Raw genomic sequence first — 25,115 nt, 5'->3', positions numbered from 1 at the left:
GGGGGGGGGGGGGGGCACTGCCTCTGTTAAAACGTCTGATTCTGGTAATAGAAAGTAGGCCTAAGTCAATTGTATTGGAGTGGGTGTAACAATACATAGTGATTTAATAACCATAACAGTGTTAATCGGTGAGTTTACAATGCTAACGACATGATAAAATGACAGAGTTTCACAATTGCATTAATGGCCTGGAAACAATTTGATCTGCAATGTTCTTTGATTTCTTTTTTATGGATTTAAATTTTTTTTGGGGGGGGGGTCATGGCACTGGTGACACAGTGTTGAATGTGATGCATCAGAATCATTAGCTGTAATTGTTGTTACAACTGTGGCTGACAAGTCATGCTGGGTGTGTGTGCTGCTTCTAGGATGTTAGCGCTCTTCAGGGGTTTAGTGTACTCTCTGTGCAGAAAGTTCATATTGTGACATCAATTTGTTCATAATGAGCCGCCCCTGACATTGAAATCTGGCCATATTCTATGATATCCCTACTGGAAAATCCCATTTTAGATGCTAGGTGTGTTTGGAAACATGGTAGTTGATTTCTAGCCGTCATTAGCTGGTGCAAGCTAGTCATTAGCTACAGTGCTAATATGTTCCAAAAAAAAACAAAAAACAGGCTGATCAGCAAGCGTCACCAGCGTGTGGTGTTTCGAGCACTTTGAAACAGTGAATCATTTTGTGAAGCAATTGGTTCAAAGCTTTGAAAAGGTTCATTTCTCCTATCACTACTTACCTGTCAAAATGTTTTAGCTAGCTATCTAAATAATATCTGGTTTAATGGCACAAACACTCATAGGTAACTCTATCGCCCCCATGAGTATGAAGCAGTGTTGCCAAGTCTGCGGTTTTCCTGTGGAATTGGGCTACTTTTATACTGTTGCCGCAGGTTGTTTTTTAGTCCACAGGTTGAAGTGATACTTCCGCTCCCCCGGAACACAATTTTGACTGAGGTGACTGAGGCGATTGGGCTAGATTTGGTATGGAGATTTCTTTATGCAAGAATGAACATCAACATGAGTCATTTTACTGAGGAAGAAACTGAGGGATAAGTTATTATGCAATTTATTAATCACAATTGTGAAACTGGAAAATTTCTTTTTACATTTCATCAGAATTATTGCACTTTTGCATGTAAGCGCAAGTCAACTCATATGCAGGGTTTATTTTACCTCATAATTTATTATATTTATAAAGTGACGTGACATGTGGCCAAGTATGGTGACCCATACTTGGAATTAGTGCTCTGCATTTAACCCATCCAAAGTGCACACACACAGCAGTGAACACACACACACCGTGAACACACACCCGGAGCAGTGGGCAGCCATTTATGCTGCGGCGCCCGGGGAGCAGTTGGGGGTTCGGTGCCTTGCTCAAGGGCACCTCGGTCGTGGTATTGAAGGTGGAAGAGAGCGCTGTACATTCCCTCCCCCCACCTACAATTCCTGCCGGACCGGAGACTCGAACCCGCAACCTTTGGGTTACAAGTCCGAATCTCTAACCATTAGGCCACGACTTCCAAATATACAGCAATGTATATTTATCATATACATTCTACTCAATTTCTACATTGTGGTAAAATCTTAAGAAGCTTCTCTTTAAAGGCAATTCCTAATATTAATTCCAATGATTTCAAATGATGTTCATGCTATTCTACTAAAACAACAAAAGGAGCAGAAGCTACAGTCACAAACAATACAGTCAAGATTCATAATTGGATTTATTACAGTTTGTCACTGAGAAGGTTTGCCTGCAGATTTAGCTGCAGCACACAGCACAAACAGCCTTGTGAAGGAACACCGACTGAATTTGAGCAGAACATTGCAATGGAGATAATGAATGTCTCCAACATACATGTTCATACATCCAACAACTAAACTCCAACATACATGTTCATCAGTGCTTTCAGATCATCATGCAGTGTAGAGAGAGCACATGTGCATGGTGTCCAGCTTGGGGAGATTAAGTAAAACACTTGGCAGAAAATGTATAAATTTAAGAGAAAAACTCTTAAATTCTTGACATCTGGAAATCCCTAGCATGAAAGCTCATGAAAGAAGTGTCAAATGAAAAACAATAAAATGTTTTCAGGATAAATAGAGTGTTGCAGGCATGATATATTTTTGTAGGCCAAAATCTGGAAATGAGTTTGCATTTTAGCACATCCGGTTCCATCATGCTGAAGTCAATGGGATTTTTTTGAATGGGGTTTTTGGGTAAATGCCTGAAATAAGGTCTGTGATTAACACAAAATCGAGATATTTTCATGTTTTATTCTACAACATAAAATACATCAGTAATACCATATCAGAAGCTTTTGAGCATTAAATGTCATCTGTGACCCTGGACCACAAAACCAGTCTTAAGTCGCTGGGCTTTAAAGGTGATTTTCTCAGTATTTAGATTTTTTTGCACCCTCAGATTCCAGATTTTTAAATAGTTGTATCTCGGCCGAATATTGTACTATCCTAACAAACCATACTTCAATGGAAAGCTTATTTATTCAGCTTTCATATGATGTATAAAACTCAATTTCAATTTTTTATGACTGGTTTTGTGGTCCAGGGTCACATATTGAACAGGATAGCTCATCTACTCACTAGTTGCTTTCACACCCTCATTGTGTTTATAATGGCACTCTTGCAAACGATTGTAACTCAAACTTACAGGGAAAACATTTTTAAATAAAGACTGAAAAAGTTGACAGCAGCTTAACACTGGTGACTGTGAAGTCATGTGACTGTAGTGTCAGCCTACGTTTAATTCTGGCAATTGTATATTTAGGCTTTAAATATCATACAAGTTTGTGAAGATTATCATGATGAACAAAATGTGACAGAATCATAAACTTTTGTTGATTACAAAATTTTCCTTCCGCGATCATCTGAAAAGCCAAAAATTTGCACTCCATTCCTTCTCATCACTCTATAAGCGAAATAATTGAAATGAAGGAGATTATATGTGATTTCTCTATAAAAGCTTCTCTTACTCTGTCCGCGCTCATTTGTGCTCTCTGTCAAGTGGACTCTAGGCGCTCTGCGGTGGAATTCACAAGAACAATTAAATGGCTGATTTGAGTCATGCATGTTCCATCAAATCTCTGACGCCATGCGATGCAACTCTGAGAGCCGCAGCTCTCCGCTGGCCAAATTGAAACCCTGTGTCTTCAATCGAAAGATGAGAAATGAAAGAAGCAAAAAATTAACAGTAACAGGAAATTCGCCCCAATGGCACTTGAAACCGATTGCAACAGTGGTTTGAAAATTCCCCTCTGATACACATCTCCTTAAACAATGATTGCTCTTATGATGGGTGGTTGAAACCAAGAGGACAAATTAAGGGAAATGGTATCGGATTGTACGATTGTTCACTATTGTCAGTGTGATCAAAGGCTGCATCTGTTCTGGTCAGTATGTGGTCTCAGCTGCCCACTGACACAGTAACCCAGGACTCTTCCTGCCGCTGCTCAATAGACAAAAACACAACCATCCCGATGCACATTTTGAGAACTAGCTTAGCACAGAGCGGATTAATAGCTTTAGAGTTTATATCAGACATATTAATGCTTTAGCGTTTAGTACTTGTATATTTGACACAACACATCTCAGCAGTTGTTTGCCCTCAGGAATGCCTATCCAGTTTGTGAATTCAGTTTACATTACTGTGGCTTCCTATTCCGCGATGCCTTATTAATAATACAGAGAGATGAGATGAGATGTGATAAGATTTATGAGTCTGTTTCATTGAGCTGGGATACTGTATGGTTTCTGTATAATGGTTCTGCACTGTAATCAATTAGTGTCTGTAACTGGGGCATGAGTCAATGTGGGGGAAATACAGCGGTGTGATTTATAGACAGCAACCCTCCCTCAATAGTGTGCCAGAATACCGAAGGGACGGAGGGAGGGAGGGAGGATGGGTGGAGGGGGGACAATGACTGATGTCAAGCCATCCTCAACACAGATGGCAGGAATGAACTCTCTGGGTCATTCTGCTTTATATGGGGAAGAAAAAGGTCATAGGTTTGTGACATTTGTGTGCACATATTGTATATTTGATCAAGGGAGTTGATTGGGGGCAATTTTCTGGAATTTTTTTTTTTTTTTTTTAATCCATAAATCCATCCAAAGGGGAAAAAAAAATTATGCATTTTGCATTACGGCAAATTGTTGTTTACATTACAATATAATGTAAAATGAAAATGAAAAGAAATGAAAATCATTCTGTCTAGACAATGATGTTTGTTCATTAAAATTAGCATGAATTAAAAATCAGTGCAATTAGATTATTAAAGATGATTTATAGGCTACTTACACTCGTATCTAACAAATGTTACAATGTATTGTCAGTGTGTATGACCAGTGCAACAAGATATTCAGTAAGAAAAATATGTAGTTTACTCTGCATAAAACAATGCATAAATTGCTATTTGACGGTTGGTTAACATTACCGATAGGAACATAAATTTGAACTGAGCAAAAACAAATATCCCAAGAGGCTCTTTCAAATCTGTGCGTCATGATACACTAACCATAGTATGCTTTCACTTAATTTGACACAGGTTTCCCGCTCTGTCAAATCTATGTGATATATGAGTTGGGCCAGGAGTGTATCCCAGAGAGTTACAACTGGCAGGCTGCCTTACATAACACAAGCATTCATCAATAAGACAGAGATGCCACTGCGTGTTATATAACAATGTATTTATTTCACAAAGCTGGGCTTGTTCTGGGGAAAGGGAGTAGTCTGTAGTGGCCAGGGTCACATGGGTGACCAACTCAATAAAAATACGACCTCAGTGTTCCTCAGAATGCATTCATCTGAGAGGTACACTGACTTTCATTGGTTTCAGACATTCATTTTTACATCCACATTTTTTTTCAGTGTCTGCAGAGGTCCTGAGTCAACATGATATCAAAATGTACATTTTTCACAATGAATTCCAAATAGATATAATCAAGTTTTTCTCACAACTGCAAATTTATAGCTCACAATTCCATCTTTTCTTCTCAGAATTGTGCGGGAAAAAGTCAGAATGTCTAGATATAAACTCAGAATTGTGATGAAAACAGTCAGAATGTCTAGATATAACCTCAGAATTGCGAGAAAAATATGAATTGCAAGATATAAACTCATAACTGCAAGACAAATTCTGAATTGTGAGATATAAACTCAGAATTGCAAGAAAAATTCAGAAATGCGAGATATAAGCCCAGAATTTCAAGATATAAACTCGGAATTATGAGAAAAATGTCACTTGCGAGAAAAAAAGTCAGAATTGCGAGATATAAACACTCAACAACAAATGGTCTCAGAATTCTTTTTTTTTTGTTGCAATTCCCAGTTTATATTTTGCAATTCCGACTTTTTTCTCAAAATTCTCATTTTATATGTTGTGATTCTGAATTTTTTTTTTCTGAGAATTGTGAGGAAAAAGTCAGAACTGTGAGATATAAACTCAAAAAAAAAAAAAAATGTCAGAACTGGGAGATTACACAAGTCACAATTACTTTTTTGTTTAATGTTTTTATCCAGTGGCGGAAACAAGCTTCCATAGATTATAGAGGTAAAATGGGCTGGAAACTAGTTTTGTGTAAACATTCTCCTTTTCTATATCATAAAACTTACAAATCAAACATACTGCACAAGAGTATGACATTAAGCCTTCCGCTCATGTGCAGCGTTTTGGAAAATCATTATAATTACAGGTGCATTAAAATCAGGAAATATGTGGGTCTGAGAAAAGTTGATCTCTGGAGGCGAAAGGGAGCCAGTGGGGTCAGATTACCTCAGCGCTCATGAGAAAACATGAGTCTGGTTTAACCGTGAGACCCCTGTCGTTCTCCATCCACTCACACATTCGCTCATGGCCTCAGGACATGTTTCTGATACATGTTGCCAATGCATTTCTGATACACTCAACAAAGCGTCGCAAGCATGTTTTGGTTTCTAGGTTTCTGTTTTGTCTGATACTTACGTCAAGCGACAGTGTTAGTTTAGACCAGTGTTTCCCAACCTTTTTTTAGTCGCGGCACCCTTTGGAAATTTTAACAAACTTGTGGCACCCTACAAAATTAATTGTCACAATATTTGAATTTCTAACATCGATAATTTGAAAAGTATAGATATTCGGTACAGCAGGGAAGAACTGCAGAATATAATGTCATACAGATATTTTTAATATTATTAAAAAATGTTGTCCATCAATGGTGGCAATCAGTATAGGCTAATTTCTAATGAAGAGACCAATTTATATGACAGATTTTAATGTAGCATTTTATACATGTAGAAAGACAGAGAAGACAGGTTTACAGGTGGAAAATTTGCATTTGTGAATGGGAAACACTGGTTTAGACATCCAAGCATGGGTTGTGTTACGAAAGCGGAAATGGTAAAGCGAGACTGGCACAGGTTGTATTTCTCAACCATTCCAGCTGTCATCGTTAGTCTCCGACAGAGGTGAAATGTTGCAGAATAATCAACTATCATAAATATAGGCTACTCCAATTGCCAATTTGCTCTAAAGTAATTATATAAATGGTATTAGCTCTAAAAGCATCACCGCTTGACTGATGTAATGCTGAACTAGAAGAAATGCAGAAATGAGATCAAGTATACTTTTTGAATATTTATGGCACTTTCCATTTTATTTTCTATTTATTTTACATTTATAGCTACAAATTATTTTAAAACTCACAATTTAATTTTACTGTCATATGGACAAATAAACATTTACTTGAACTTTAGCTTCAACATTTTAATTTTACTGTGAGATGCAGAACTAAGAATCAAATAACTGAAATTAAGTGAGGGTTTTCTAATAAAGTGCAGATGTAATGTGCAAGCAACGGCTCCACCGTAACAGAAATAGCAATGTACAGTGAGACATTTAAGATTATTTACAAGGCATTACTTTTACTAATAATTGGAATGGAATTTTAAATATATATATTGATGTGAATCCGTGTAACGCTTCACAATTCAATTTTCAGACCATATGGAGCAAATGCAAAAATGCAAAAATGAAACCAAACATTATTTTTTTTGCAGCTACTTCATAAATGAACAATTGCCATTTTCTTTCCTTTTTTCAGTTTTACTTTTGCTAAATTGTGACTTCAGAAATGATCTTTTGAATAAATAAAATCTAAACAATTTTCTATTTTTCCTTTTTTTTTTTATCTTACAATTTGAGATGTGGGCTGTACCATTAGCGCGGGGGTGTGGCCGCGGACTGTTTCACAAACGCTTAACGTGGCTTAATGTATCCTACTAAAACAGTGACACTGGAGGACACACCTTATTAAAAATAAACATATAGGCTACTATTTACAAACACGCAGAATAGCCCAGAATATGAAAGCAAATTGTGCTAAATTGCACGTTAAGTGTTTTGTGCCCCACTGAAAACCTAAAGAAAATACATGGTTCAATGGACGAAGACAGTGGTATAAATTAAAAAGCCCAAACTCGGTATATTCATTAATGGAGTAATATTTAACTAATATTTACACTAAGTGCAAATAGCTCGCCTTATTTGCAGAGGCTATTTACACTAACTCTGCCCACAAACGTGTGATATGGGTGGTCAACAATATAAAAAACGTCAAAACATACTCAACTTCGGCGGCGTAGATGTTAAAGTGTATAGCCTAGTCTTTTTTTGACGCGATCGACCCGGGTTCGAATCCGCCTTTTGCCGAACTTTTTTTCTCCCTTTTCAAATCTCATGTCACATCGGAAAGGCATTTATTTTCAATAAAAATTAAGGAAATAATCAAAAAGTTGAAAATAAAGTATCGGGTAGGGTTAGGGTAGCCTAGGTGTAGGGAGGGCTTTATTGTCCCAATAAGATGGCATCCATTTAATAATTTGAATTAAATGATAATTTACACTCAATACGTTATTACTACATACTGTTTTTTCGCTAAGAAAATATGCTATTTTCACTTAGTGTAAATAGCATCTATTACTATTTGCACTTAGTGTAGCCTCTATCGCTATTTACACTTAGTGCAAATAGCCGCTGCCATTTATTAATACAATGTAAATAAAGTATAGGTTACTAGGTACAGGAAAGCAGATGAGAATATGAACGCGACACGCTAAACTCTTATCATCCCATAGGCTTAATGGAAGAGGATGGTGTAAAAGTATGGCCAAATTCGGAAGGCTATACACCTTATTAATGTTGCGACAGTCAGGCATAAGCAGATCATAGAAAACTATAGAAATAAGATGGTACGAAGACCTCAAGACCTCCGAGTTGGGACAGGCCAGATGACCTTTTAAGAGGGAGTATTTGCTTTATCTAAAAAATGGAATAGTTCTCACAACAACAAAAAATGTGCGGTTAGTGTCATGCTTGAAAAAAAAGGCCTTGGACAAAAAAAGTGTATTGTATTTAGTGTGTACACACAGAAACTGCCCCACTACGCTAGCAGAGCATCTAGCTGAACATGAACGAGTTTGACACGATTTATTGAATCAACAGTAAAATCCCTCGATATACCTTCCTTTGTGTGTGTCGTACTTTGCTGTGGCTTTTCCCCATCAAATCCTGCCACACATTTGTGCAGTAATCTTTCTAAGAGCAGGATTGTGTCTGTGACAGATCTTGGAGATGCATTCTCTCTCTGTGCGACCGGTCTAAGAAATGTAATCTCTCCGCCGAAACTAGGCCATGGCGTGATTTCACATTTGTTAGCACACGGCCTGTCAAAAAGAGCATCCATTTATTATGCTGTCCCTCAGGCTCTTGTGTTCTAACAGATCACCTTTAGAGCTCATCTACTCCCCTTCAAAGTACATATTTCATGACAAATTGTTTTAGGGCTCACATCATACTGAGGGATCCTTTATCCATATATTGTTTGGGATGCTTTCAATAATGGATGGCATAATGCATTCAAATGCTGTCAGACTGAAGAACAAGGTGTTATGCAAGAATATGAAAAATGACTGGTAGGGGTTTTTTGTTGTTGCTATGGTTAACTGTGTGCTATCCTGTTGCTAGGGTGTTCCGTGTGGTTTTCAGGGTATTGCTATGGTGTTGCTAGGGTGTTTTAATGGGGAGTTTCTATAGAGTTGTTTTGTGGTTGCTTGGGTGGTTCTTTAGTGTTGCTATGCAGTTCCCAAGGTATTCTGAGTGGTTCTTAGGGTGTTGCCATGTTGTTGCTAGGCTGCTCTGTGTGGTTATTTGGTTGTTGCTAGGGTGTTATGAGTAGTTGCTATGGTGTTGTAATGCAATTGCTAAATGGAATGTTCTGATTGGTTCTTAAGTTGTTGCATGAGTGTTCTGAGTGGTTCTTAGGGTGTTGCTATGTTGTTGCTAGGGTGCTCTGTGTGGTTCTTAGAATGTTGCTAGGGTGTTTGGAGTAATTGCTATGGTGTTGTTATGCAATTGCTAAATGGGATATTCCGATTGGTTCTTAAGTTGTTGATGAAGTGTTCTGGGTGGTTCTTAGGTGTTACTATGTTGTTGCTAAGGTGCTCTGCGTGGTTCTTAGGATGTTGCTATGGTGAGAACTACTAAGAAGTACTGTTTTGAATAGTTGCTATGGTGTCACTGTGCAGTTGCTAAATGGGATATTCCGATTGGTTCTTAAGTTGTTGCTGGAGTGTTCTAAGTTGTTCTTAGGGTGTTTCTATGTTGTTGCTAGAGAGCTCTGTGTGGTTCTTAGGGTGTTGCTATGGTGTTTTGGTCTTTTAGTTGTTGCTAGAGTGTTCTAGGTGGTTCTTAAAGAGTTGCTATGTTGTTGCTAGGGTGCTCTATGTGGTTCTTAGGGTGTTGCTAGGGTGTTTTGAGTAGTTGCTATGGTGTCACTGTGCAATTGCTAAATGGGATGCTCTGATTGGTTCTTAAGTTGTTGCTGGAGTGTTCCAAGTGGTTCTTAGGGTGTTTCTGTGTTGTTGCTAGAGTGCTCTGTGTGGTTCTTAGGGTGTTGCTATGGTGTTTTGAGCTAAATGTGTGTTCTTATTGGTTCTTTAGTTGTTGCCTGAGTGTTCTAAGTGGTTCTTAGGGTGTTGCTATGGTATTGCTAGGGTGTTTTGAGTAGTTGCTATGGTGTTGCTATGCAATTGCTAAATAGGGTGATTGTTCTTAAGTTGTTGCTTAAGTGTTCTGAGTGGTTGCTATGGTGTTTCTATGCAATTGCTATGGTGTTCTGAGCTGTTCTTACGGTCTTGCTATGAGGTTGCTAGGGTGTTCTGGGTAGTTTCTATGGGATTGTTCTGCTTTTGTTCTGTTCAGGGTGTTGCTATGCAATTGTGAAGGTGCTCTATGAGGTTCTGTCTCTTGAGTGTTCTGAGTAGTTGTTAGGCTCTTTCTGAGTGATTGTTACTATGCAGTTACTATGGTGGTCTGAGTGGTTGCTGTGCTGTTGCTAGGGTGTTCTGGGTTGTTCTTGCAGGTTGTTGCTATACCATTGCTATTAAACTGCATGTTTTATTTCTCAGGCAAATATAAACATATGCTCAGTAAAATTCTCCTCACATTGTTGCTCCATCATGACAGTTGTTGACTTTGTGTGGTAAAAGATGGTTTGAATTACTGTCCATTATTGTGGCCCTTTCACAACACACTGACGCACAAAATCAAGCTTGCATGGCTAGAAGCATTTGTGTTCATATACTTGTATAAAAGTTTGTTTCAGACATTTTGAAGAATTAATATATTTTATTTTTCTTTCTTTCTTTTTATTTATTTATTTATTTTTTTGCGGTGGGGCCAGTAAAAACACTGACCTGACTGAGCCAGCAGAAAATATTCTTATAGTTGAGCCCTGCCATAAAACGGTCTTCTAAAGGGTTTTGTTGCATTTATTACATTGGAATGAGCTGGAGAGAAGCACCTGCTTGTCTGAGCCAGTTATTTTCCACCATGACAGTAAATAAACAGTCCATCTGCTATCAGTTAGCTCAGTGGTTGAGGCTTGGGGAAAGGGAGAGTAGAATGGGCGGTACCTTTTGCTTCAGGGAAGGACATTCATCTCACATCTGTTTCCATTTCACACCCTGCCTGCCTCTGCTTGTGTGTGTGTGGATGTGTCTGTTTGAGAACAAATGTGTGTGGGCTTTGTGTGCTGGATCACCCTCTTGGCAGACCTGAATCTATGGTCACAGAGAGATGCCGGTGACTAGGGAGCGCATGATGGGACAGGCTTACTGTGGAGAAGGTTAGATTTTTGATACAAACCATGATCTAAGGTGTGTGTGTGTGTGTGTGTGCGCGCACGTGTACTGGTATATATGGTTTATGAGGACACAAATGTGTATAATGACATGGGTACTACAACGTAAACATGGTTTATGAGGACACTTCCTGTGTCCCCGTAATACAAAAGGCTTATAAAACATACAAAACAGTGTTTTATGAAATTCTAAAATTGCCAGTAGTTTTCTGTAAGGGGTAGGTTTAGGTGTAGGGTTGGTGTAGGGTGATAGAAAATACATTTTGTACAGTATAAAAACCATTACGCCTATGGAGAGTCCCTGTAAACCACAAATGTAAGTATGTGTGTGTGTGTGTGTTTGAGAAAGCAGAAGTGTGTAGCAGAAGTATATTGTAGAGCTAACAGAGACTGACTGTGCTAATGACCATGTCTGTTCATGCTTTGCCTGAGTTTACGCTGCTTTTTTTTTTTTTTAATTTTATTTACTTGTGGGCACAAGAAAGCAATTGGTGTGATTTTTCTTGGGTTTGTGACAAGTTTACACATGTACATTTGTTTATTCTGCATGTGTAATTCAAGTGTTTTTGTTGAAAAGATTTCTGTTGTGTGTAACAGAATACTAAATCTAAGCCAACACTAAATCAACCTATTAACTTTCATAATGCTGCCAAAAAAGGTTTGTCTTAATTTGTTTTTCTCACATCACCAAGGTCAGTGTAGCCAGTAGCCAAATAGCTATTTACAATAGGCATTGTTTTAGGGGTTCTTCTGTAGGTAATATAGCATTTTTCTTAAATATTATTCCAGGTAACATAAATATAATTCAAGTTGCAGTAATAATAGCAAATAAAGATAGATTTGAAAAGAAACTTTATCATTGGGATGCATCTAGGAGATCTTGATGGCAATCTTGACCTTCAGCCTACATGCCCAGGTCAAAATGCTTCCTCAAAAGTGGGTGTCAGCAGTGTTTCATTCAGGTCTGACTCCATCCTGGTATGAAACACTCACTTCTCACAATCCAATCAATTACAGAAAAACTGAAGTCCTAAGTCCTAGTTTTTTCTCATTGTATATTCTGTTTCAGAAATACGTCACATTACAGAGGTAAAACTGGGTTATGAATGCATGTATTATGTTGACTTTGAAGTTAAGAACTGTGAAGTGCTTAATATTTAATTTTGTGGGAACATCGTCCAGTCCAGAAGGTTTACGAAGGTTTAAGATCTCTAAGACAGAAACTTTCTTCTTAGAATTCTCAGTTTTACTTTCCCTCCTCTCTATTTCATGATTATTAACGTCTCGTTTTTTTTTTTTTTCTTACCTGCAGGAACATGGGCCTTTAGCTGCCTCACTGGCTTATGCAAGCAAGACGATCTAGTACACATACACCAAAAACAGTCTACGAGAACTAAGGTCTGACATTCCATCGGATGGAAAGTGTCTGAAGAAAATTAATGAAGGGAGGAATTGACAACAGATGAATCAGTCACAGAAATACAGGGAAGCACACTGGACGCCATGAGGGAGGAGAGTGAAGGAATTTTATGGTTTCGACTTTCTCTCAATGAACACTGACAAGTCCACTTAAAGTCTGCCGTGCTCAGGGGAGAGAGTCCCCTGATATGAACCCCAAGTCCTTGGGATCTCGAAGGCAAACACGCCCTTATGCCAGGGCCTGAGTGGGTCTTCCACCATGTCATGGTAGCACTGAATGCCAAAACATCAACCCTTGAAAAAAGTTACTCAAAAACTGTAGACTTGGACAATGCATGTTGTCTAACACCAATCTGAAACTGGTTTCCAGCAATAGCTTCCTCTAGTATCAGCTCAACTGTATCACCATATCTTTTTTACATTGCATACATTTACCGCCCACTCTCCCACTTCCTGGGATTACCAGCTCAAGTCCAGGTGTAGTCAACCATGGGGTGCCGGCAGAGTTCAGAGGAGAAGGAGGCCGCTCGGCGCTCACGTCGCATCGATCGACACCTCCGCTCAGAAAGCCAGCGCCAGCGGCGTGAGATCAAACTCCTGCTGCTTGGCACCAGCAACTCTGGCAAGAGCACCATCGTGAAGCAGATGAAGATCATCCACAGTGGAGGCTTCAACCTGGAGGCCTGCAAGGAATACAAGCCCCTCATCCTCTACAATGCCATTGATTCGCTCACCCGCATCATCCGTGCCCTCGCCACCTTGAAGATCGACTTCCACAACCCTGATCGGGCTTACGACGCAGTGCAACTCTTTGCCCTCACCGGGCCTGCAGAGAGCAAGGGTGAGATCACGCCAGAGCTCCTGGGGGTGATGAAGCGCTTGTGGGCCGATCCAGGGGTCCAGGAGTGCTTCTGCCGCTCCAACGAATACCACCTAGAGGATAATACAGCCTATTATCTAAACGACCTGGACCGCATTTCTGCGCCAGAGTACATCCCAACCGTTGAGGACATTCTGCGCTCACGTGACATGACCACTGGCATTGTTGAGAACAAATTCACCTTCAAGGAGCTCACCTTCAAAATGGTGGACGTGGGCGGCCAGCGTTCAGAAAGGAAGAAGTGGATCCACTGTTTTGAGGGTGTGACTGCCATTATATTCTGTGTGGAGCTCAGCGGCTATGACCTCAAGCTTTATGAAGACAACCAGACGGTAAGGAGAGCCCAATTTTGTATTCGGGCCTTTGATGCAAACAGATAGTGCAAGCAGCGACACATGAACCCAATGTTATCTGCACTAGGCTATGCACATCTCTACAGTAAATTCTTCCCGTCCGTGGCACTGACAAACAAACTGCTTTTATCATCTTGCTTCCACATTTCCTGCAATACACAAACTTTCAGTTACATTCAAGCTGTTCAAAGACCTAACAGTACCCTGCTAAAAGACCAGAATAGCTTGTTGTGTTTTAAACTCTGATGTTCCCAGGAGATTTGGACTAAATTAACCATCAAGACTACATTGGTCGCCTAAATTCATCAGAAAGATAATGCTGCTTGAGCAGTGTTGCGTTGCCTTATAACGACTTAACGCTGCCTAACTACCATAGTATAATGCATCGTTGAAGAAATTAACTAACTAGCCATGACCGTTTCCAAAAACTGTAATAACTTTGTCGCACATCCATAATTCCAAACATGCTAACAAGAAACGATGCTTCTTATCACAGGTTGAGAGCTGTACTGTTGTTCCAGCCACACAACTTTGCAGTGCTGGCAGTGCAGATAGCCTCGTGGGCAGCATGCAGACATAGAGTATAGTTTGATTTCCGGCTCAAGGTCCTTTGCCGATCCCATTCCCTTTTCTCTGCCCTGTGCTTCCCTGTCTGGTCTATACTGTCTGAAAATATAAACTTGCAGTGCTGTTTGCGAATGTTCATTGGAACTATTGTTCCGGGAAAAACATTAAATCTTTGAACTATGTTGGTAATGACGGAACTTGTGACCATAGTTGGCTAACGACACATTTGGGAAATGCACCCCAGACTGGGTGACCAGCAAATTAGCTAAGGCTTTTTTAAAGCAGAGTGGACAACCATTGAAATTCATGCTAGCATAAGCTGGTCTTACAGCAGGCTTCCTGTCAATTAATAGCAAATGATATTTACAGAGTAAACCCGATTATATTTGCCTTCGACGTTAATTACAGGTGTGCTTGTGTTAAGACTCGGAATTAACTTTTCTAAATGACCGTCTAACCGCATACATTCTCTCTCCATGTGGTAAAGCGAATTGCTTATCAATGAGTTCAAAGACTGCATACCTGTGTGCGCTATGCTAAACTTTTTCCCTCGACTCACAATAAGAACTTCCAAGTAGTGCATTAGCCTGGAATATCAATTAACGTTGGGAAGTTAAAAATAAAAGTGCTCTGCGAGTATTGGGGGGAGGGGAGGGGGATGTACAAGAGTGATAATTGAGTTCACAGTGCAAGGTGTCAGGGTGTACCCGCGAGAATGATCAGATTTAGCGCTTGGGTAAATCTCTGATGTGATGGGGGTCAGAGAAAGTTTTGCGTGTCTTCTGCTAGAAAGTTTGAAAGAAAAAAGAAGTAACAAGTCAACGAGGAAGTGAGGAAACTGAAGGGAGGAGTTAGCGTCTCGCTAGGGGAGTGGTGAAAAGATAATTTATTGAAGGGGGAAGGGTGGACCTCCTCCAACAGTTTTGCGGATTTGCGGTCTTATCTGGTTGAAAACCATTGCAGCAGTCAGAGATAGCCTGAGGTCATCTTCAAATATGATTTATTAGCCTCAGTCTCACATGTTTATAAGGTGTGTTGATGATTTTCATGATAGATTCGGATGAAATTGCCTTTAAAATGTAACAAATGGATTGTATTTTCTTAACACAAGTTCCTGGTTTTACAGTATTGCAAATGATTCATCGATTAGCTTTAGGGTTAGAATATCTTGAGTATACGGTTACAGAAATATGTTATATTACGGAAGTAAAATAGCTTGCTAACGTCATGTAATGTTGATTTTAAAAGATACAGTGAATAAATAGGATACATCAGGTTTTTTTCCTTGTTCATAAGAAAGATGTTTTTGTTGTTTTGTCGTCCTTGACCATCCAGGAAAGGCTCATGGTAAATCTGGGCTACACAGGGACTCGCAAGTTTCGTAAACATATGCTAACAGCTAGACGAGTGTGTGTTTGATCTCCAGGGTCTGGGGTGAGCCTCTGAATTAGATTACTCAATAAGCATTCATCTCTGAACTGGCCCACATGTGTTGCCGCTTGCGTGCTGCCAATTTGCTCTGGTTCTGCCAGTACGGAGCAGAATTTCTAAAATGGCACTCTGCACATTCACTCACTCGCAGAGTGGCAGAGAAGGGTTTTAAGCAATGCTCCGTGGTCTTGAGAAAGTCTGTCTGAATGGACTGTCAGCCACAGGGAGAGACACGAGTATTAGAAGAGAAATAGAGTGACGGTGATCTGAAGTATGTAGTTAATAACAGGAAATCTTGGTGACTTGTGTGCTAAATATAGACAATGTTGACTAAGATGGCAGGGTCGGGCAAGTGACACTAAAAGCTTTTGTGCTGCAGTAATGCGTCTAGACAACCACTACTGTATATAGGACTTTTGATCAAAGTCATTAAAACGGAAAACAGTACTATATTAAAATATCTGATTAAATGAACAGCTGTTTTCGCAGCATATTAAACCATTATACAGCTACAGACAGAAGCGTCATGCACACTCAAAAAGATTTTTAAGCCAAGTGGATTTTGAATGGAACAAATAAATGAGACAACTGCTGAATATTCATGAAGTAAGGTCAACTAGTTCATCTACATTTTTTTAATTGTATTTTATGAAAATAATTTTAATTTTAGGCTTTAATTAGCATGCTAACAGTGTTTTGTGTCATAGCTGTTAGACAATTTGCATTGCAAAACCCTCTGGGTTTTTTGTGTTTTGTTTTTTAAATTCATCTCCTTTAAAAGACCTCCCCTACAGCAATACATGTTGCTCACAGAAGGGTGTCTTTGGCTGTTTTTTGCATCCCAAGTAGGTTTTTGAATATCCTGTTGCATTTGGTATCAATGACATTTTAAAAAAAGAAATTAATACTTAATAAGAATTAACAATTAACAGTAAAGACATTTATAAGGTTACAAAATATATCGGTTTCAAATACACATTGTTTTTATGAACTTCAAAAAATCCTGAAAAAAAAACAGTTTCCACAAATATATTAAGCCACACAATTGTTTTTAACATTGAGACTTAAAAAAAAAGAAAAAAAGTAAATATAAATGGCATGTATTAATAAAGTATCTCTCTCTCTCTCTCTCTATACACTCTTAAAAAGTTTGTTGAAAATTATACAACCAGTGTTGTTTCTTAACACACCTCTGTGTCTAGTTGTTTTCTACCACAGAAAGTGTTAAAAAAAAATTTACACACTAATGTGTTCTAGTTACACAATTTGTGTCAAGAGTGTTATTTATGTTATTTTTGAACAGACCTTGTATGCAATAAAACACAGCAAACTCACATATTGTTTATACAGAATTTATTCAACCTGCTAAAAAGTCCAAATTAAAAAGTAAACAATCAAAATATAGTAATTTAAACATTAACAATGTTGCTTACGTGAAAAGTTCCTTGAGTTAATGATTAATCAAGTTTGTACTTTGATTTTTTTTTATTTTTTTTATGTAGTATTTGGCAGCATCTTAAATCGTTTTTATTTACATATTTTCATCAGCATACAATGATGAAGGTAGGGGGGATGAAGTCTCTCATTTATCTCATGTCACGTCAATAACTGTCACAAGCGCTTCAGGGGATTCCTCCATTGAAATCCGCAAGAGTGCAAATAAAAACACCTTTGTTATTTATACACATAATGAATATAGCAAGCTAATGTTGGTTAGAAAGCCAAGAAAAATGTAAGCGTCAGAGATTACGTAAATGTCTTAGGGCATTTTACCAAATTTGTGGCATCATGAGTTCTGTTCGTTTTCAATGAGAGAGAGATTGGGTGAACAACATAAATGATTAATTAAAAGCGATTCCGCTCACAATAAATCAAACAAGAGAAACCATAAAGCTAAAATTAGTTGACGCGGGCGTGGCTCACACCGCCATTCGTGAGGCAGTTTTGTGCGTATGTGTAAAATGCCCCTCGACCTTCCACAAATGATCACAAAAGACTTTTTGAAAGTTTCTAATGCCAAATACGAACATTTTTCTTACCTCTACACATGGAAGATCCCCCGATGATGAAGAGTTGAAGCTTGAGGAAACTTGCTCTTGAGAAGATTAATGGCACATGAAGTGACACAAGCAGTGATTGTGTCACTTCATGAGCGTGTGTGTGATTGGTTGATAATTAAGACGTATTGTGTTGGACACAATTGAAAAACAAATAAATAAAAAAACAGAATCACCGAGTTGGAAAAAGGATCACCCCCCTCCTAAAAATGACTTGTAAACTCAATCAGGTGTAGCTAATCACCTTCTCAATGGCACACAAAGCCATTTGACTTTCAACTGTGATCAGCTGTAGACATTTTGATTAGCTCAGCATGAAAAGAGCTTTTCTGGAACACTTCAGGCTACGTCCACACGAAGCCAGAGCTTTCCCTATCCAATCTTTTTTTCCCCCCTCGTCTCAAGAAATATCTGCGTCCACACGAAACCACAAAACCGACACAAAACGATGTAGTATACATGCCAGACCAGTATGTGGCGCTATAATTCTGCCACAGAGATACACTAAAAACGGAGAAGAAGACTTGGACTATGCACATAAACCTTGCGCAAATTCAAAGGCTTTATCAATATATATATATATATATATATATATATATAATTTAATAATTAAAAAAACAATAGATACATGATGTCCCTGGAAACACATTTGTAAAACTTTTCAAGGTTTTTCTAGAACACAGCAAACACTCAGTATGTTCTCCAGATAATGAATTAGGCTTAAGTGGAGCGATATTTCATAGATGGTGGTTCACCAGAAATCTAGGAAACATTTCAGTTACAGCATTAAAAGCACGGTCACACTTTAGCTTGGAGACTAGTTCTAACTATTAGCTATGACTTTTGCCTCAATAAACTTGCCTCACTAATTTGCTGTTTATTAATAGTAAGGAAGTTGTTAAGTTTAGGAACAAGGACGGATTAAGGGATCTAAAATATGGTTATGCAGAATAAGGCATTAATATGTGCTTTATAAGTATGAATAAACAGCCAATATATTAGTAATATGCATGCTAATAAGAAACTAGTTCATAGTGAGAATAGGTCCCTAAACAAAAGTGTTACCAATCCCACCCATAATGATTTTCACCATGCTTCCACCATACTTTCAAGTCTTCTTTTTCTTTTACCTAATGAAAGCAATTTAACAATTTAATTAGCTAAAATTCAACAGATTTTTATTAGAAATGTTCTCTCTTCTGTAGTCCCACAGTCCCCTATTAAGAGAAAGCTAATTCCCGCACATCTGGTACAAAAGCTTTCCAGTAATTCATCGCCTCAGCTGTAACTTTTCAGTTGCGATGCGCAGTCATCTAATTCTGTTGGGGACTTCAAGCAACAGTTGTCAATTTTGTGGCATGGCGCGTTTTATTTTTTTCCCCCTTCAACATCCCTTTCCAGGTTCCTTTTTTTGACCCGACCCTCCCTTAAAAAATGGTTTCCATGGCAACCGCTGCCAAGCAACAGAGCAGTCAAACGCTCCTAATCCTGGGCTGTTGACAATGAGCTGTGACTGGGAGGAGGGGGTTGGGGGGGTTTACATGGTGCTCGGCAACTGGAGAGAGGATAGAAGTGCGCTCGTGCAAGCGGCGGAGAAGGATAGCGCATTGCGCAATAGTCGGTTGAAGCAATGCAGCTCTGGTGCCAGTTGGCTGGGAGGAGTTGGAGAGAGACTCAAGATCTGGGTCATCATGGGAGGGGTGCTTGGGCAACATGGAAGGATATATTTGGCTTTGAGGAAGTTCACTGATGGAGGACTTCTGCAGTCTCCCACTTTATGACTGACAGCAGCCACTGAAGCACATTAGTTTATTTCCTTTTCTGATTTTTGACCAGACAGCACTGAAAATTAAAAGTAATGCAATCATTTATTCACACTCATGTCGTTCCAAATATGTATGAATTACTTTCTTCTTCTGAACAAAAGAAGATGTTCTGAAAGATGCCTCAGTGTTTTTTGTCCATATAATGAAAAACAAAGCGTTGTCTGGTTCCCAATGTTCTTCAAAATATCTTCTAAGTTCCACAGAAGAAAGTAAGGCCCTGTTTACACCTTGTATTAAGATTCATTATAACTGATTACATGTAATCTGGATTATATAATCAAATTCCAAAAATTAAGTACTTGTAATTAGAATATATCACATAAAATACTTATCAGACTACAGTTACTTTTTATTGATTACATGATTACAAATTGTTCACACAATAGCAATAAATTATTCATAGTTTATTGATTTCAACTAATTCTCTAAAAATTGAGAGGCCACACAGAATTTAACCACTGGATTTATACAAAATTCATTCGTTTTAAGAAGTGTTTTCTCATCATTTCATCATCGCATCAACTACTGATGAATACGTACATTTTTATTTGAATGATAACTCATTAAATTAAATGATCACTTCATCTTTTTTAGTAAGTGTTTTTATTTTGATTTGTTTTAATTTTACATTTTATGCTTTTCATTAAACTCACAAATCCCTGCAGTTCCTTCATGAACCCCAGTTTGGAAAACCTTGACATAATGTAATGTTTAATGCACTTCATGTTGTTAACAACAGCGAATGGAAAATATTTTCTTTATCTTTGTATTTTTATGTCAGTATGGTACATCTAAATCAATGAGATAAACAAGTTAAGTCAAAAGTAATCAAAAAGGGGTCAATCTGACTACCTAAAATGTGTAATGTAAACAGATTGTTACTAACTACAATTTTTGTCATGTAATTTGGAATCAGTAATGGACTACAGTTTGTAAGTATTCTACACAGCACTATCGAAAACTCGTTCGACTGGATTGCTTTGGTAGTGTAAACACTCATGTGGTTGAAAGTGTTCAAACAACCTGACCTAATTCTTAAACATTACAGGGCATGTTGTTGAAGTGCGCTAACAAGACGGGATTTAAACTTTGCTGACAGAAATCATAATGTAAAAAGCACAATATTCTCTTGCGGTGATTCTAACAAACCCACAGCGTTCGGTGTAGTTTTTCAGCTATCAGAGCAGAAATGAAAGCTCTTCTGCACCGTTTTCTGTTGTCTCCTTTCACGTTTATATGTAAATTACGCAAACTTATTTCACAATATTAGATCGATAGATCAGAAAAAGCCCATTCATATACCTGACCATAGACTCTGCCATTAAAGTGTTCGGGAAAGTGGTTGAAAGTGGACAAAAGAGATGGATTAAAACACTGTGTCTTCGTCGTCTACTTGTGATCTGATCGACCAAAACGCATCTTAATACCGGGTTTTAAGAGGGTCATGCAGGTTTGGAATGACATGAGGGTGAGTAAATTATAACATAATTTTTTACTTTTTTTGGGTGAACTATCCCTTTAAGGATTTGAATAAACCCTGCAACTTTAAAAATGTTAGTGTGTAACAAGAAGTTACATCAATGCGCTTCATATGCAGCACAATTCAATTTTGAAAATATGACTGTGAATGACGATTTTGAAAAAAAGATACCTGACACCCCAGCAACTGCATAGCAACCACACCCTAGCAACTGCATATTGTAGCAACATGCTAACAACCACTCAGATCACATTAGCAACCGCTTAGCTATATCTAGGCACCCACAATACACAAACAAGTACCTCTCACACTTTCTTCTGAAAATGAAAAAATGTCATTCTAAATTTGTATTTTGATACATTATACTGCATTATACTGCAGCCGCTGCCAGTAATGTTGAGGGATGCCAAGGGAGCTAGACAGTCACTGACTCATGTGTTTCAATTACTGATAAACATGGATATCAGTGAAAAAAAAAATCCATAGCAACCCGGGCAGCTTAGCCTCCCTGCATTCAGTGAAGCTTTGAAGCTAACCATACTAGCCACATTAGCTGAATTGACTCACATTAAAGCAATTGTGAACATTTAAATTAGTCAACCAGATTGTGAGAGTATTGAGACAAACAATAGCTTGAGAGTCAGCTCTATGCTTCCTGCAACTCTCATTCATATGTTATGAAAATGCTAACAAGGGTTGCCAGGCCTGTGTTACAGAACCAGCCCAATGGCCAATCAAAAAATATCCCAAAACCTCGAAGTATACCACTCCCATACCTAAAAAAAGCATTTTACAGTCATGCGTTATACATAGTTTCATCCTGATCAATATTAACTATATTGTAGTAATCATAAACAGTCTATTAAAGGGGTCATATGATGCGATTTCATGTTTTCCTTCGTCTTTGGAGTGTTACAAGCTGTTCGTACATACAGAAAATTCGTAAAGTCGCAAAGATTAAAGTCTCAAACCCAAAGAGATATGCTTTATAAAAGTGAACATTCAGCCACGCCTTCCTAAAATGCCTCATTCAAACATGCCCCCACATGTCTACCTTACTGTGTGGGAAGATTTGCATAACACCGCCCAAAGAAAGAAGGCGTAACTTTTATTCTCGCTGTAGTATTGTTGCCGCCGCCATGTTGTGGAGACGCTGTGTGTTTCGTTGTGAAAGCGAAACTACTTTGTTTGGCCTTCCAAAAGAATACACAACTAGAAATCAGTGGTTAAGTTTTATTTACAACACTGTTCCAGAACAGTTCAACCCAAATATTCAGATGTGTGCAACGCATTTTACGGAGGAAAGTTTCCTGAACCTGGTAAGGGGCGTAACATTTCCGTCACATGCTTGAGGTTTTCGGCCAATCACAACGCACTAGATAGCTGGCCAATCAGAGCACACAGCGCTTTTCAGACTGATGAGCTTTGTAAAAATCGACGCGTTTCAGAAAGGCGGGGCATAGAGGAGCTATGTACAGTATGTGGAAAATAATGTGTTTTTTGAACCTTAAACTGCGTAAACGCATTGCATTACACCAAATACACAAAATAATTTTCTGATTAGCAACATCTATTAGCAACATAACAGCTTATGACCCCTTTAAGGCTCCCTACCAGTGTCCCTCCCTCACAAAACTCATCATCTAGCACAGTTTTATGAATGTTATAGAATGTAAAATGTGTAAACTATTTCAATAAAGCATTTCAGTCAAATACAATATATGTAAAATGTCAAAACTTTAACCCACAGGAAAAAAAATCAACCAGTTGAGCAACAGTTTAAAAGTAGCTCAATTTGACTTGGCAACCTTGACGCTAACAATTCTTCAACCTTGGCTCATTGGAAAAACATGCTTCTACCTACAGTTTTGCAAAACTCTAAAAAACAAACTAAAAAACTCATCTTAAATGAACACTCACTAATCACAATAACATTATCATTACAGTGGCAGATTATCGCTTTTTATTATTGTTATTAGACTTATTTTCATGCAGTTTCTTGGACAATGCTATGTTCTGACCTCAAAACACTTTTACCATAGTGCATGATTTGTAAACTAATACATTTTTTACATTTGCATTGCATAACCAGCTCCACATATGCGTCTTTTCTGATACAGCAAACTTGCTCGTCAGCTCACCTGGTACAGCATTGCACTTGCAAAGCGAAACACTCAAGTCTCATGAAACAAGAGTCACGATAAAGGAGCTCAAAGACTTCAGCTAAAATGGCATGGTTGCTTCTGCAAGCGTGTTTTTATCACTATTGATTAGGGTTAGAGTAGGTGGTACGTTATTTTTTAAATGTGATAGAGAATTAACTTTAAGTGCCACACAAAATTTCATCTCCAAACTGCTGTAATACATATAACAACCAAAGTAATAAAACACTGATAGATTCTCGTTCATCTGTTTCGGATAAAACTGAATGCGTGTTTAGCTCCACTCACTGGGCATTTCGCTATGAAATGCAAAATGCAAAACGTGCAACAAGCAACATAATATCATTTTGCAGAAATATTGTGCCAGCCACGTTTTTCTAATGAGCCTGGGTTGCAGTTCCAATAATAATTTAATGAAAAGAAGTGATAACTAGGAGTGTTTCTAAGTTCTAATACAGATAATCTTTGTATAATCTTCTTATCTTCAACAAAGGAAATGTGAGGCGAGCGGAATAAAGAGAACGAGAGACAAATGTGAGACAAAGCATGGCAATTATGAGCAGGTACGGTGTAAATATACTTTATAGCTCTCTCTTATTGCTGCTGGGGCTATTAGAAGATTAGACAAGAGTCATTTTCACTCAGCTTCAATGAAATGGATTTTCTAGAGCGAGACGTCTCAATCCAACAGTTCTTATTTACAGGAAACAAAGCATTAATACACTGTTGAACCTCCTTATTAATATTTAAGCCTAATGAAGGCTTGTGTCTGGAGTGTGCAAGGAGAGGCCAGGCGTCACGCTGTGCAGTGTGTCTCAGTGGGGCACCCCCTCCCGCTGGCTTCCTGCCTCCTTTTCTCTTTCTTTTTTTTCTTCTCTCTCTCTCTCTCTTATCCTTCTCTCTCCCACACTTAGCTCTGGAGAAGGCTGTAGTTGGAAACACCCTGAGCTTCAACAAAGCACTTCCACCCTGTCTCCTGGGCTGCCCAATTGCTTAATGGACACTTTAAGATCTGCAGAGACGTTTGGCTAATGGTGTGACTTGATTTCAGAAAGCCCAATTCAAGGCCATTGGAGGGCGTCTCTCTTTAGGAATATGAGTACACACTTGGGCCTCAGCGAAAATCGCAGCCCCTCGCAATCTGGCAGCTGGCTAGCCATTACGGATAAATGTTTATGTGTGTTTACAAGAGAGTTTTTTTCCAAATAATCAAATTTGTGTGTGCCATTTTTCAAAGATTACATTTGAATGTCATGGAGGATTACTCATACTATTAGATATATCGGCCTATTATTATATCACTTCCTGCCCTGCGTGACCAAAACAACCTATAAAATGGCACATATTACCCAATACCATGCTTTTGGTCCACTTACACAACATTCTTTCTTGGTCCTAGAATGACATTCCAGTCAAAGAAAAGTCTTAAACGTATCCCTAACCTAGTAGCAGGTTCATTGCTAAAATTCACAGGGCCTCATAGGGGTGCTAGGAGGTCCGTGAAAAATTTGAAAGAAATAAATTAAAGGGGTCATATGATGTTGCTAAAAAGAACATTATTTTGTGTATTTGGTGTAATGCAATGTGTTTATGCGGTTTAAGGTTAAAAAAAAACATTATTTTCCACATACTGTACATTATTATTTCTCCTCTATGCTCCGCCTTTCTGAAACGCTATCCAGTACTATCCAGTGCGTTGTGATTGGCCGAATTCCTCAAGCGTGTGACGGAAATGTTACGCCCCT

At 38.5% G+C, this 25,115-nt stretch overlaps 1 protein-coding gene across 3 annotated transcripts in view; it reads left to right on the top strand.

Moving 5' to 3' along the window:
* LOC107713379 (guanine nucleotide-binding protein G(z) subunit alpha) overlaps positions 1–25,115 on the top strand; it is a 46,561-nt gene that overhangs the window by 16,176 nt on the left and 5,270 nt on the right. For 2 of the 3 annotated variants that reach the window (XM_016518871.1, XM_016518873.1), the window contains exon 2: positions 12,508–13,826. In XM_016518871.1, the coding sequence (XP_016374357.1) occupies positions 13,104–13,826 (723 nt within the window). In that variant the 5' untranslated portion in view covers positions 12,508–13,103. Of the gene's footprint in view, positions 1–11,045; positions 11,181–12,507; positions 13,827–25,115 lie in introns of those variants that run through there. The other variant, XM_016518872.1, reaches the window with a different exon arrangement.

Source organism: Sinocyclocheilus rhinocerous, unplaced genomic scaffold (genome assembly GCF_001515625.1).
Source record: "Sinocyclocheilus rhinocerous isolate Xijiao unplaced genomic scaffold, SAMN03320098_v1.1 scaffold688, whole genome shotgun sequence".
In the NCBI taxonomy this organism is placed as follows: domain Eukaryota; kingdom Metazoa; phylum Chordata; class Actinopteri; order Cypriniformes; family Cyprinidae; genus Sinocyclocheilus; species Sinocyclocheilus rhinocerous.
The sequence above is the reverse complement of the archived record's forward strand: the minus strand, read 5'-3'. Positions and strand labels throughout refer to the sequence as shown.